Below are 14932 nucleotides of genomic sequence, written 5' to 3' on the forward strand. Positions count from 1 at the left end.
ATATAAAACTTGCACCAACCTTCATAGTTGTACTTTCAGAACAAACTTTGAGAGAGGATGGAAGCACGTGGATTTCACTGAATCGTTCTTCGCGCCGACAGCTTCAGCTCCTCCACAGGAACAGTCCGGCGCTGGTATTGACCACTCAAACGCGCTCGTCAATGCGCACACCTACACTCGTCCCACCATTTTGTCTGGGCTTGCAAACAAATCCGGCGTGAAGGAGTCGATTACGAACTGTGTGTACGCGCCAATGATCGTACCCCAACTCTCCAAAGAGGATACCAACCCCCCTCCCCTCTTCCCTCTTCCTCCCTTGCACTTCTATTCATGTGAGTCTCCAGTGCTTTTTCCACAAAGACGGTCTGAGACTTCGGACAGGAAGACTATCGCTAGGCAACAGGCGTTCAGGAATCCACAGTCCAGAACAGAGCCAAAACGCTTGTATCGCTGCTGTGTGCTCAAAAGATTATTAGGGGATAGATTTAACAGAAGCTAACCGTCCAAAAATACATTAATTTGAGGTAAGGCGTTTGTATACAAAGTGCAGCGGAAAAGGACAGCGGCGTATTTGTGTTAGCAAGGGCTTAGCTGGTTTTAACCGAAATATTAATAAAGGGATTAAAATCATAATGATGTGGTTTTGTTTGGGGGCAGATTAATATGCTTGGCCGCTTTTGAATGTCCCAGATTATGTTCATATGTGTGCAGTTCATTGTGCGGCTCAGTGTTTTTGCACTAGGACAGGCTGGATGTTCAGTTTACAGGAGCTGAACGGGGGATGTGTTTTAGGGATTAACTGCATAGGCCAGTACTAAACTACTAAACACATGCAGTATTAGTGTGGGGGCTTTTGTGGGGCAGTGTGCAGAGTAATTTAGGGCACTTTGACTCCAGAGGATATAAGAGTGGTTTGACTTGGGTTATATCGTCATAGGCACAGCATGTAGGACTCTACACAAAAATATGACAATTAGTGGTCTGTGCGGCCAGAAATAAAACATGTTCAAAGCAAATCATGATTCACTGTTTAAATGTGGCTTTAAAATAAAGATTGATTCATTATTACCTCATGTGTTTATATTTTGGTTTGGAAGCAGATAATCCTCAAGATCAGCTTTTACTTGTGTACAACTTGTGTTGACCTGGATCAGGAAGTACTTTATAGACATAAGCACTTTGGCTAACCTCAGGCACTACACTACTAAAGAAGTGAATGTGAACATCAGATCTAATTCATCTCTTTATATATATGAGCATTTGAAGGTCAGTGTGGCCCTGCTGGTTTTAAGTTTATTGTGACAGAAACATCTTAAGTTTGGTTTCTTAAAGATGATCCATCATTATAAACTGACTGCATCATTCTCACATTAGTAGAAAAGTGAGCCGAGGGTTGTGTGGTGTGTGTGGTGTGTGTGGTGTGTGTGTGTGTGTGTGTGGTGTGTGTGGTGTGTGTGGTGTGTGTGGTGTGTGTGTGTGTGTGTGGTGTGTGTGGTGCAGTCAGCAGTTCGTGTGTAATGTGCCTTGTAAAGTCTGTGTGACATCTGCTCAGATGGCTCCCTGTAGGTTGAATAAACTAAATCATTTGCTTTATTAAACATGAAGGATGCCTTCACATTGGAAACAAAAACACACAACTGATATGCTTGAAATGAAAAAGAAAAACCCACATTTTATTGCACTTAAGTTATAAGAAAATAAAATTCTAAGTGAATCAAACAATACACAATCCCTTTAAGTTTTTTTTCTGACGCTTTTCTTTTTGCCAGGCAGTTTTACAGAAACTGAAAATAAAACACCTGTGACAAATCTGATTCTCAAACCAGATCATAAATTAAACAGGGAGAAACAACAAGAGGAGATAGAGCCATTGTTTTTTCTGCTTTAATATACAGTGTTATAGCACTTTCACAGTTCAGCTTGAGTTGTGACTCTTGGAGATTGAGAGGGGTCTGTTGTGTTGTGGTCTGACAGCACATGGGGCTGGGGGCTCCAGCGCTGCTCTCCTCTGGAGCTTCAGACATCATTAAATGAACCATCACACAGAACGACACTTCTCACACACACAGCCCAAAGTCTCTTTGTTTTTGTGGCATTTGTACATTTCCCCAAAGAACAGGCCCAAAGAGCCATGTCCCCAGGAATGTGTTTACAAGTAGCCCATGACACACACACGCACACACACACGCACACTCCAACAGTGTACATCCCCATCCTCTGCAGGCGGCACGCCTCGCCGCAGCCTCGTAGAGGCACGTTTGGCTCAAGTTTCAGTGGCAAAAACAAACTCAAATCTAAATGTGGATGTTAACTTTAGTTTGGTGACTTAACGTCCAAACTGTTCAATTTGGAATTTTGCCTGGGACTAAAACGTCACAGTAAGTGAGAGTTCATGTCTTTTCCATTGGACTAGCAGCATAGATACAGTTTGGCCACTTGGGAAACATAGAGGGGGAGGGGCTGCAGGCCGACAGCAGAGGAGCTCCAGGTCCTCTCATAACAGCACTGCACAGCTGGACTGAAAACCTCTGGACAGCATCAATGTGCTACACACCCACCATGTGTACAACAGAAACAAAGTACTCCAACAAAATAACCCTGTGACGTCTCGACAGCAAACCTAAAGTGAGCACGTTCTAATACTGGGATCGGTTCCTATTGGCAACGGCAAGGACAGAAATAATTACAACAGGAAACTCAAATGATAAAGCAACGAAAAGTCCGGAAATTCACAGTTGTGGTTGTGAGACACTGTAAAGAAAAACCTAGTGAGAACCAAGTGGAAAAACATGAACGAAACGGAGTGACAAGAAACGAGCCTGACCCCAGGCCCCGCCCTCGGGCTGACGGCCAATGGTCTTTCAGCTTTCACTCCTTCACAACAAGCAGCTCATAAGGTGTGGAAATGCACGTGGAACATCTCCCTCAATCTCTTTGTGTACACGCTGTCTTCACTGCTCGGCTCCAGAGCAAGTGCAAGTGTTTGTGGGCATCGACGGGTGCTTTCAAAAATAATAGATCTCTGTACATGTCCCAGTCTGTCAGGCGTGAGATAAAACCAAGTCTGCGCGAAGCTAAACAACCCAACCGGGAAATGGCTCCGCTCAGTTCCTGCTTCCTATTATCTTCTCGTCCAATCAGAGGCGAGCTCCATGCCCCGTGTCCCGCCCGGTCCCCCTGACGTAGAGCAGGGTCAGTAACGCGTGGCCCAGGGGACGGGGTGCAGGGCGCGGAGGACAGGACGGCCGCTGTGCGAGGAGGACATCCGGGTGGGCTTTTCCTGACAGCCGCCCCCCTCTCCTCCCTCTCTCCCTCTCTGTCTGGTGTTGTCCTATGTCCCCGCCGAGTCCCCCTCACTTCATGTCCACGTCGAAGTCCAGCACCAGCAGCTTGGTCTCCTCGGTGCCGTTGCGACTGCCCACGGCGCAGACCAGTTTGGTGTTGGACGCCCTGATCCTCCACACCACGCCCCCGCTGCCCCCGCTCTCCAGGGTCACCAGGTTACGGATGAACTCGCCCGTCTTCAGGTCCCACAGTTTGACCGTGCCGTCGTCCGAGCTGGTGATCACGAAGTTCTTGTTGAACTGGAGGCATGTGACTGCGCTCTGGTGCTTGTGTGGACCTGTGGACAGAGAGACAGGGGGATACTGGTTAGAAATTCACAAATATAACTCAGTGTTGCTAAGAAAACTTTACTTGGTTTATTCAAATACACTATCAGCGTATTGTGTGTCTATATGATTCCCCTTGGCTCAATAATAATTTCCCTTGTGGAACAATAAAGTCTGTCTAAGTCTAAAAGTACAAAGCAGTGATCAAAGCAAAGGGTGGGTAATTTCAAACTCTAAAATCTGAAACAAGTTTGGAGTGAATTTGAGTTTTTGTTTGTTATTTTGTTTGTTATGTTCATTCACAGTTTTGATGTCTTCAGTGAGAATCTACAACAAGGTCATGGAAATAAAGAAGAAATATACCGTATTTTTTGGACTATAAGTCACACTTTTTTTCATGGTTTCATGGTGGTCTTGCGACTTATGCTCCGGTGCGACGTATATTAAAATTTTCAGACTGACAGCCGCAAGAGGGCGCTCTAGGCTCGTGTGTCAGTATCTGCTGCTCCTATTACTCCTGTACCACTGTCACTTCGCACTCTACTGCGCATGTCTCCTGCAGAAAAAGCCATTGTTCTGCTGCAAATAGTGAAATATTCAGTCGAAAATGGTAATCGAGCAGCAGAAGGAAAGTTTGGAGTGAGTGAGAAACTTGTGAGGAACTGGTGGAAAGGAGAGAACACAGCTTTACAGCAACTAGGAGGGTGCTCCATGCAACTTTCCTGGAAGTCCCTGGATGAACTGACAAAGCCTGAACTTCAATGACAATCAAAACCATCCTGTCGGGATTCAGAAAGGCCGGAATAATTTTGCCTGGATCTGAGGCTGAGTCTGATGACAGCTACACAGAAGAGGAAGCGGCGCGCTGTTTACCTCATGGGTCTATGGTTTATCTCTAGAGGTTGCATGGAAGTGACACCGAGGAGAAGAATTCAGTGGATTTAATGATTTGGAGTGAGATTGTGAGTTTGGTAAACTTATGTTCTGTTGTTTATGATATAATTATCTGAAGAACTGTTCATATGTTACGTTAACATTCATTAACATATTACAGCCTATTCAGTGTGTTGTTCTCTGTTCTGTTGTTATTACTGTAACTTGCCTTTCAAGATGAAATGTCGATTCCTGGTCTCTGATTTTATAAAATACATTTTCCCAAAAAGTGCGACTTATATATGTTTTTTTCTTCTTCATTGCGCATTATTTGGCTGGTGTGACTTATAATCTGGAAAATACGGTACATGAAGTGTGTCCAAACTTTTGACATCGCTACATCGCACCTTTTCTATCTTATTCTAACTTTTCCTGTCCTTCACTCTGACCGCAGTATTGTTTGGAAAAAGTGTCCCACGATACATCATATACAGTCCTAGTTATCCGTAATAAATGGTCAGAAGAGTGGCCAGGGAGGAGGAGGAGAGGTGAGGCAGAGGACAGGGTTTGTGAGCTGAGTTTTAGCATGTACTTTTGGGTTTTACTTCAGAAGACAGGCTCTGTAGGAAACGTGGAGGGATACAGTGGGCTCGAGCTGCTGCACAGAGCTCCACTGATCTCTGTGCAGCTTCAAATGGGCTGTGAACTTCAAAAATGTCTCTTCTCACAAAACTTGAAGATTATATTAAATGGTTTGGACGGAGGAGTTTTCAGCCACTCATTGTCCTTGTTAGCTCTACTGCTCTGGTGCAAAACATTGTCTCTTATATGAAAATACAAGTGTAAAATCTACAATTAAACTATTCAAGCCTACAGCCCCTTTCCAAATACATACAAATAATTAAAAGATACTTATTAATTTATTGCTTCATATTTGGTGAACCAGTTTTTTTGACACCAGATGCCCTTCTAAGCACAACCAGCTACACTATCAGCATAAGTAATGAGGGTAAAACCTACATGAAGTTAAGATACATAATATAGATACATAAGATACAAATATTGGCAAAATACTGGATACTGACATTGACTCAAAAAATAAATACACTGACACTGGCCCACCCCTTGCAACATGTGCTTTTATTACTAGGGGTGTGCAAAAATATTGATATACCGTATTGTTTGTGATGATACAGTAGCTATATCGTGGGCTGCTGTATCGATTTTTTAAATTTATTTTTTTGGTATATTTTTCTAAATGATTTTGTTACAGAGCTACAGTTTTGTCAGCCTGATTCATCGGCTGGTTTCACTTTGTGGAAACTGTCTGACCTCGTAGCGCTAGGATTTGTTCGCTCGACAGTAAGCGGGTACTTTTTTTATTTAACCAATCGCTGCTATCTGGTTGTGGTGTATGTAATGCACCAAATCCCGCAGGAATAAGGGTAATAACGTCTTTCCCCTTGATAAAATTCACCAAACATTCTCTTTGTTCCGGCTTTAAATCCTCGATCTTGGGAATCGTTGCCAACACAGAATGTCTGTCTTTGTCTACATCAGGGGTGTCCAAACTTTTTTCATCAAGGGCCACATATCTAAACACAGATGAAGCAGAGGGCCAATTGAGGGCCATAGACTGGTGCTCAGTACAGTGAATAATTGAAATATGTGCATGTTTAACATGTTAGAATAATCCATCAGTCTTTATTCATGCTAAGATCCTCAAAACCACACACAAAATATGAAATATCAGCTTTATCAAGGTAGATTTTCCAAAAACTTGCAGTAAAAAGTTATGTTTTAATTGATGCAAGGTAATTTGGGCCAATTTTCCAGGAAGCCTGAGGGCCGCATTTGGCCCCCGGGCCATAGTTTGGACATGCCTGGTCTACATCCACCTCGACCTCTTTGTTTACTGTTGTGCTGTACCACAAAAGGGACCCAGTCAGATGCTTGAGTTTGACGTCAGGGCTTCACAGCTCTTCACTGATTGGCAGGTGCGTGGTCTACAACTTCCGCAGTTCTTGCAAACCTTGTAGTGTATACTGATTCCTAACCTAGTCGCTGGAGAGAAATTAAATTGAATGTAGGAACTAGGTGGCGCCTGCCTGGCTACAGTTTTGTTGCTTTTTCAGAGGAAGCAAACTCATTTATGCAACACATTTGACATTTCACTGTTTTGAGGATGTGTTTCATATCAGCTTTTCACAAGAAGTGGTTTAACTAAGACTTTGGGTATCACAGCCATGATTTAGCCATTATTTTTTATTGAACTGTCTTGAATCGATTTGAAATAAATTGTATCGAATCGAAAGCTCACTGTATCAAGATATATATAGTATCATGGGCTATGTATCAATGTATGTATCGTATCGTGGCCTATGTATCGAGGTACTGTATGCAACTTCCTAATGATACCCAGTCCTGTTTATTACTTTGGTGTACTTTTGTAGAAGCACATAGAGCAGTCTCAATCGGAAACAGGACTCTGCATAAGTAGGTGCAGACTGAACCGAGAGCGTGTGTGTGTGTGTGTGTGTGTGTGTGTGTGTGTGTGTGTGTGTGTGTGTGTGTGTGTGTTACAGAAGGTGACGGGAGAAAGCAGTTCCTCTTTTTGGACCTGGGGCTCTGACTGTGTGGTACAACAGACAGGCTTAGGCTTGTCACTGTCAATGCACCTTCTTCCCCTGAGCCAAGAAAGAGGGAAACAGGGAAACAGAGAGCGAAAGAGGAAAGGGGGGGCGGAAGAGAGCGGGAGAAAGGGGGAGAGAGAGCGAGGGAGTGGAGTGGAAGAGAGGGAGAAAGAGACCGAGAGACCGCAGGAGACTGTGTGGTGTGGGCGCCCTGGCAGCCGGCCACAGTCAAAGTCAAGATGGCGTCGGTGGGAGTGCCAGCCCTCACAGCGCTGACTCACTTTTGAGGTTAGGTCTGTGTTGGTACAGTGGAGTTATAGGGTGACGGAGCGCAGATTTCCCCCAGGGCCCAAAAATGAAATGAAATTAATCAGGGTGAAGGAAAGGCAAGGGAGCACTGAATCAAGAGACTGCAAATAAAACGCTTGCCGCAGGTATAGATCAGGTCGCATGTGCAAGCAGCTACATAGAAGATCACTTTACTGTATTAAAAACGCAACTGGGATTGTACGTCTAACACAACCAACTACAAGCTTCTACCATTTCCTATTGTGTCAGAGCAACATTTATCTTGCCACAGTACAAATATATCGTATAAGCAGCTATTGAGGTCAAACTATGTCGGCTGTGATCTGTTTGGAAGTTATTATAAAGCTGTTCATTGTTAGATTAGATCCAGTCTGTTATAAACTCATCACGGTGAATAATTATGATGTTCAGAATGCATGAAGCAACTGTGCTAATGAACTAGTTTTGTTTCTCAAGGGTTTAACACAGTAAAAATCAGCAACAATGCCCTTTAATTTTACTTTGTTGAACTAGAAATTGAACTGAAATGACACAACTTTGCATCTAAAACAGTCAAGATAATCATTTTTCAGTTAGGGGGTATTCTACGGTGAGCAGATTTTCAAAATTCTAAACTGGGACACACTCGGGTGGAGATGGTCGGTATGAATAAAATTGTGAAAAGAGCGTGTAAGATTGTGCATTCTCGCGTCAGTCATAATCTGAGGGGGTTCTGACGCTGCATTTTTGTGTTTTGTGGTCATTCGCAAATATGGTTTTCTGTATTTTGGCAAAACAAATTATAATTTATGCTCCTCTTTACTGTTGGTGACGGTTAAGAACAGTCAAAAAATAGTGATAGTCCTGGTTTAGTCTTAGTTTATTCCTGGTTTAGACCTGATGTAGTCCCGGTTTAGTCTTGATTTAGACCTGGTTGAGACCTGGTTTAGACCTGATGCATTCCTGGTTTAGTTTTAATTTAGTCCTGGTTTAGTCTTAGTTTAGTTCTGGTTTAGACCTGATGTAGTCCTGGTTTAGTGTTTGTTTAGACCTGGTTTAGACCTGGTCTAGTCTTAGTTTAGTCATGTTTTAGTCCTTGTTTAGACCTGATGTAGCCCTGGTTTAGTCTTAATTTAGTCCTCGTTTAGCCCTGATGTAATACTGGTTTAGAGTCTTTGTTTAGTCCTGGTTTAGACCTGATGTAGTCCTGGTTTAGAGTCTTAGTTTAGTCCTGTTTTAGTCCTGGTTTAGATCAAATGTCCAGGGTAAGCAGGGACGTGTGGTCACCCTGGCGTAATCACTACTATTCATGAACTGATTAATCTCCATAACCACCATGAAATTGTTCTATAGTCATTTAAGAATTCCACAACATCTAATAGGCTTTCGTCATTTGTATTTTTCCATGTCAAATGATATACAGCGTATCTTTTGTGGTATATATTTACACGGACATGCTAACTACTACTTCACACGAGCAAATCGTTCTCATATGAACACTCAGACGCCACATTAGCCTTATTGCTATTGTGCTGCTCTATTAGTCGCTCAAACGGTTAGCATCAAACAAAGCAAAACACTGTTAAAAAGGCACATTAAGAGTCCTTCTGTCAACAAGCAACTCCATTTTTGCCCTTAGATCTGCGCTCGGTTCAAAAGGCTGCGATCTCCCTCTCCACCTGCCCCCTCCCCTCTTCATAACCTAGCTCATTACCACAACAAAGCTCCGTGTCCTGTCATTACCACGGAAGTCCATGTCGGGGCCCATTGTCTTATCAAAACACTCAAACTGCCCCAATTACGTGACCCACAAAGACGGCCGACCCCTGCCCAGCACTGCCCTGCTCCTCCTCCTCCTCCTCGCCAGCTTCATCACGAGACAAACGCGTACCCCCCCCTTTCCCCCCCGGGGCTGTTCCTAGGGCATCCTTTTGTCCGACCCGCTTTTTCTGAGGAGTTTTTTTTTTTTTTTCCTAATGGGGTTGTTTGGATGCGGGGAGGCTGGTGGCTGTCGCTAACCGCTGCTAAGATGCGAGCGGGATTTGCGGTTTCCCGTGAGGCGCTAATGGAGTCGGAGGTGTTTAAAGGGACACAGAGAGAATGAGAGTGTAATCGGCGAGCAGCAGGCAGGGGTTTTCAGCTAAAGAGTGCCACACGGAAGGATTATTATGAGATTTTTTTTTTTCCACTTGTGCAGTAGTTTACAAAATGCAAATGGGATCGAAGGTGGGGAGGAGGACTGGGAATCATTTGTTTAGGCAGGTCTCAATGCGCTGCTCCCATTGCAGCAGTTCAGAGAGTTGGACTTTGGGATAATTAGGCCATGTTGTCTCAATTTCTTTACAGCAAAGTAATAGACCAATATGGAGTTTTACAATGTAGTAATTGTAATTGTTCTAAGCTAAAGCAAGGATTACAAGAGGCGCAGGATCCCTTTAATTACGTATGATTTATATACATTACAGGTCTCAAGTTTGGACTCATCTACTCAAATGTTTTTACTTTCTGTTTACTACTTTCTTCATTTCAGATACATACTGAAGACCTCAAATACATGAAGCAGGATGTATGGAATTATGTCACAAAGAAACAAATGTTTGACTCCTCACAGTAGCCACTTTTTATGTTGACAGTCCTTGGACTTCTCTCAATGAGCTTCATGATCAAGTGCCCCGAAATGGTTTTTGGCCTTCACAGATTTGCCTTGTCAGGGTTCAAGCCGAGCAGTCAGGCTGGCACCACCTTGTGCCTCCGCGCAATTTCATTTCTCTCCAGCGACTAGGTCAGGAATCAGAATACACTAGACGGTTTGCAAGAACCCCGGAAGTCCGAGTCTGGACACCAACCAATCAGCGAAGAGCCATACATTCTGTGTTGGCAACGATTCCCGAGATCAAGGATTTAAAGCCGGAACAAAGAGAATGTTTGGTGAATTTCATCAAGGGGAAAGACGTTACTGTCCTCCTTCCTACTGGATTTTGCAAAAGCTTAATATACCAGTTAGCCCCGTTAGTGGAGCATTATATACGTCACGACAAAATAGAAGCGATTGGTTAAATAAAAAAAGTACCCACCTACCATCGAGAGAACGCATTCTAATGCTGCAAGGTCAGACGGTTTCCATGAAGTGAAACCGGCTGATGAATCAGGCTACATGCCGAGAGGGTGCAAAGGGTGAATATTTGAAAGAATCTAACATATAAAAACATCCTTTGAGTTATTATTATTATTCATAGTTTTGATTCCTTCAGTGAAAATATACAATGTAAAAAGTAAAAAAAGTTGAATGCTATATTGAAGTAGTCAGTAAAAGTACACTAGAAATACACTAGAAATACACTAGAAAAGACGTCTTCTCTAATGACATCAAATTTTAGCTGCCACTACCACACAGTAGAACAGTAGAACCCATCTGTACTGCCCGTGAAGCCTGGAGTAGAGCACTGACCTTGTAGCGTCTGCAGGCACTGGCCCGTCTTGATGTCCCAGATCTTGACAGTGGAGTCTGCGTTGCCAGATACCAGGATGTTGTCCTTGAGCTCCATGCCGCTGGTCAGAGATTGGTGTCCCGTGAGCGTGTGGATGCAGTTCCCCGTCTCCACGTCCCACACCCGGATCGAGGTGTCCAAAGAGCCGCTCACTACGTGGATTCCATCGAACTGCAGGGACGAGAGCCAAGGGTTTAGTGTGCATCTGAGGCATGGTTATAGATGATATTTCTACATATATCAGTACTAGTATCAGTTATTGAAAATATTTGGCATCAGTATTTTTTCTGCACTGCACCAGTCTGCATGTGTCCATGTGCCATTCTCAGTTGGTCTCCAGTAATCAACAGATTTATTTTTTTGGACAGACTCATGAGTAAAAATATGGCTGTATGTTTGCACAATTCTGCAAGAAATTATTTTATATACCAAATAAATGCATTCTGTTTATTTTTACAAAAGCCAAAAACTACAACGTCTGAACTTTAATATAACTTAACCTAAAGTTGTGGTCATTAAAATGGATTTTAAAGTCTTAATATGATAGTCTGAAATATTGGATGTCAGTATCAGCAAAGAAAAAATAAATAAATCCATAGTTTAACCATTTGGTATGCTCACAATGTAATCTGTTAACAGTGCCAGAACATTTAAGGAATTTTAGGTATTGGATGATAACTAATGCAAAACAACAACTAGAGAATGCATTGAATATTTTAAAAACTTTCAATATTTTACCGATATTGTAAACGTAAAATAGACCAAAACAAGAGTAAAACTGGTTAAAACATACTTAAGGAACATGCCAATATTGTAATTTCAAAAACAATTCCCCAATATATGCTTCATCCCTACAAACTTTACATGAAAAATGAGTTAAGAGTTGTGAGTTGAGTTTAGCTAAAGTGCGCGGTCATCGCAGAGCACCAAGAGGACACTTTGAGCAAACGCCGCAGGTCAATGATGCAGAGAAGACGCAAGATCAGAGCTTTTGCAATCAGATTAAGGAGGAGTAGAGGTGAAAGGAGCCAAGCAAACAGTCCCGCCGAGCACATCCACAGGGACTGTTATGGTAAAGGGTGTGCGCTAATGGAACAGGGGAGTTGGCTGTGGTATGTAAGAGACGGGGACTTTTGACATTTAGCAAACAGTGGGATTAGCTCATGTTTTCCGACAAAGTTTCACAAAAAAAAAAAAAAAAAAGAGCTAAGCTAAGAATGATGCTGTGACTGGTGCACTTGTAATGACGATGATGACGTAATGATGAAACTAAAACAAAACAAAATAAAACAAAAAAGTAAAGTGTAGTATTTCTTGTAAGATGATTCATTCTAGTATACCAGTTTTCCTAGATTTGTTACTTTCAATCCTTGGTCACTAAAGGCACTTGGTTTGAAGCAGAGTTCAGACTTTGGAGGAAGAAATTTGATAATTTTGTGTGATTTAATTCAAATTTGGATAAGAATGAAAGCTTGTCACAATAATTACTATATCGACTTGTTCAGTATACCATATGGAAGCTGGAACAATATATTCTGGGTCTTAATATTTATTTGTTAGCAAAAGTGGGGAGATTTTATTTATTTTTATATATTAGCATGAGGTTTGATTTCTGTATAGAATAAGGGAGGTAGAATAAATAACTTCTATAGCTATTTCTTGGTTAATTCTGCAATTTACTTCTTACAGTTCATGAGTTTTAGTTTTAGTGATACTTCACATTTAAAAACAGGTCCATTGGGTTATCTTGCTTTGTTAGTGGCCTAAAGTAGTTTTAATATTATCATTTATCGCAGTGTTTCTCTGTAGCGATATAGCATGCTTGAGACTGGACTAGTAAAGAGTGTACCCTATCACCCAACGATATTAGTGTTGTTAATCATGGACGTACCTGTAAAGAGTAGACTCTGTTGGTGTGTCCCTGCAATGTGTGGAGGCAGGTCTCGGTCTCGGGGTCCCACACTTTGACCATGAAGTCGTAGGCACCACTGACCACCCTGCGCCCGTCGTACTGCACGCAGCGCACAGCAGCCACATGCCCCATCAGCACGTGTAAACACTGACCGCTCTCGATGTCCCACACACGAAGGGTAGCGTCCCGAGAGCCACTCACCACCCTGGAGAGGAAAGAGGGGAGGGGTCATTGTACAGGTAGCATGGGACTTGATTTGGTGTAAACTAGTGAGACCTATACTACTTCACATCTTTTAAACACAGCATAGAGGAAAGTATCTTAATCAGGACATTCGTTTTAATCAAATTAGTCACTTTTTAGCAAAAAATAGACTAAAATAAAATCATGTTTTTTCATTTTGCTTTTGTTTATTTCACTTCAAAATTTGCGTCCTTATTGCAAGTGGGTTTGTATTTTTTTTCTTATTTGACCTGAAGGAGGCTCTGCCCTGCTTGTTTCCATGGAAATATACTGCATGGCATAAAACATTTCTCCATGGAGAAGTATGGTCTTAACTTTCTATTTCCCTGGAATCATGCTGGTGACCTGATACCTTTACAAGTTCCATACTGTAGCTGTGCCTGAGCATCTTTTCTGGTGGAGGGTCCACAACATGCTAGTCTCCATGGAGATGTTATTGCTTTGCCTGGAAGGTTCCATGGTATGACATTAAACGTATCCACCTAGCTATTATTCATTATGGGAATTTCTGTTGCTTGAAAATACAGCAATTCCTTCTGTGAGTAGGGGCAACTCTCCACAGACCTGAACTGTAATGTAGCACAGTGCTGTAACTGGCTTGTCTCCTTTGTGATAAGATTATTCTATACAGTGGAACATTTTAGATAAAGCAGTAACATCTCCATGGAGATAGAAGATGGCAGACCTGCAATTAGAAATGTTACACAGTGCTCCTTTAACTTGAAGGGTGCACTGTGTAAGTGTGTTAGCATGTCAGAGACTGAATAATAATAGGTGTACATGTTTTTAATTCATCATAAATCAGGCTGTAGGTCACGCATTTGTTTGTAAAGCTTTAGCAGTCTTGATTTATTACTTTTAAAACATTTTGCAAGACGATTATTTAAACAAACACAACTGTATCGGTGCTGTTCACAAAATAACAAATCCAACGGCAGACATGACATTTCGAAAATTGTTCACCTCAGTTAATCCGTACAACATCCAAGTACAATACCGTTTAACCCAAGGTGTGGCGCAAACCATTTCAAATGATTTACAGTGAGTTTGAATGCATAGGAGCAGTGTCTGACAAAAGGTCCACCTGTCTGGAGATTTGAGAGCGGCCATGGGTTTGAATAGGCTACACAAGAGTTCATTCACACGTGTGACAGCTGCATTGACAGAATAATGAAGCAGGTATGGTGGTTAAGCTCCGACAAACACTAACCCACAGCGTCATCGTCATGTTAGCACTTGAATGTACAAACACTGTATTAAGTCGAAGCAGAGGGGAAGAATGGCTGTATTATAAGCACCCGCCGGACAGGAACTCCCTATAGCCAAATGACATATATGGGAATTTTTACATTGTTTCTGAGAACTATGTTGACAGAACAGGTTTTCTTACATGATTTACAATAAGGAAGACTTGAATATTGTCAGATTTTACTTGGATTGATAAACTAAATACTGTATGAGCTTTATAAATATGTTCTATTTTTGTTTCTTTCACAAATGTTTGACACAGTTTTTCTCTCAAACAGAAAACACTTGTGACATTGTGTGGTAATAGACTTTAAAACTTAGTTCGTTTTTTATCTGTCGACTCTTAAAAACTACATCCAGAGTATTTTACAGGATAATTGCTCATTTTAACACTTTTATGTCTTTAATCTGCAAATGTTTCACTGTCTTATATCTCTATTCACTGTTTCATGTTCTAGTTTTTGAGAGAATGTTTTTTGTTTGTGTTTCTGTTTTATTCTGCTTCTTAGCCAGGTCGTTACTGTAAATGAGAAGGAGTTCTCAACTGACTTACCTGGTAAAATGTTGAATAAATAAATAAAATAAAATACATGAAGTGTTCCACTGTGTTTTTAAACTCCATACACCTTCACTAGA

The 14932-nt window shown here is 41.9% G+C and overlaps 1 protein-coding gene across 3 annotated transcripts in view; it reads right to left on the reverse strand.

The window, feature by feature from the left end:
* Positions 1-1643: 1643 nt before the first annotated feature.
* fbxw7 (F-box and WD repeat domain containing 7) overlaps positions 1644-14932 on the reverse strand; it is a 98134-nt gene continuing 84845 nt past the window's right edge. For all 3 annotated transcript variants that reach the window (XM_055158187.1, XM_055158189.1, XM_055158188.1), the window contains exons 9-11: positions 12785-13010; positions 10854-11064; positions 1644-3622 (exon numbers count right to left, since the gene is read on the reverse strand). In XM_055158187.1, the coding sequence (XP_055014162.1) occupies positions 3354-3622; positions 10854-11064; positions 12785-13010 (706 nt within the window). In that variant the 3' untranslated portion in view covers positions 1644-3353. The remainder of the gene's footprint in view (positions 3623-10853; positions 11065-12784; positions 13011-14932) is intronic.

The sequence above is a fragment of the Boleophthalmus pectinirostris genome, unplaced genomic scaffold (genome assembly GCF_026225935.1).
Source record: "Boleophthalmus pectinirostris isolate CB_2022bp ecotype Guang Dong unplaced genomic scaffold, ASM2622593v1 HiC_scaffold_22, whole genome shotgun sequence".
NCBI classification, from domain to species: domain Eukaryota; kingdom Metazoa; phylum Chordata; class Actinopteri; order Gobiiformes; family Gobiidae; genus Boleophthalmus; species Boleophthalmus pectinirostris.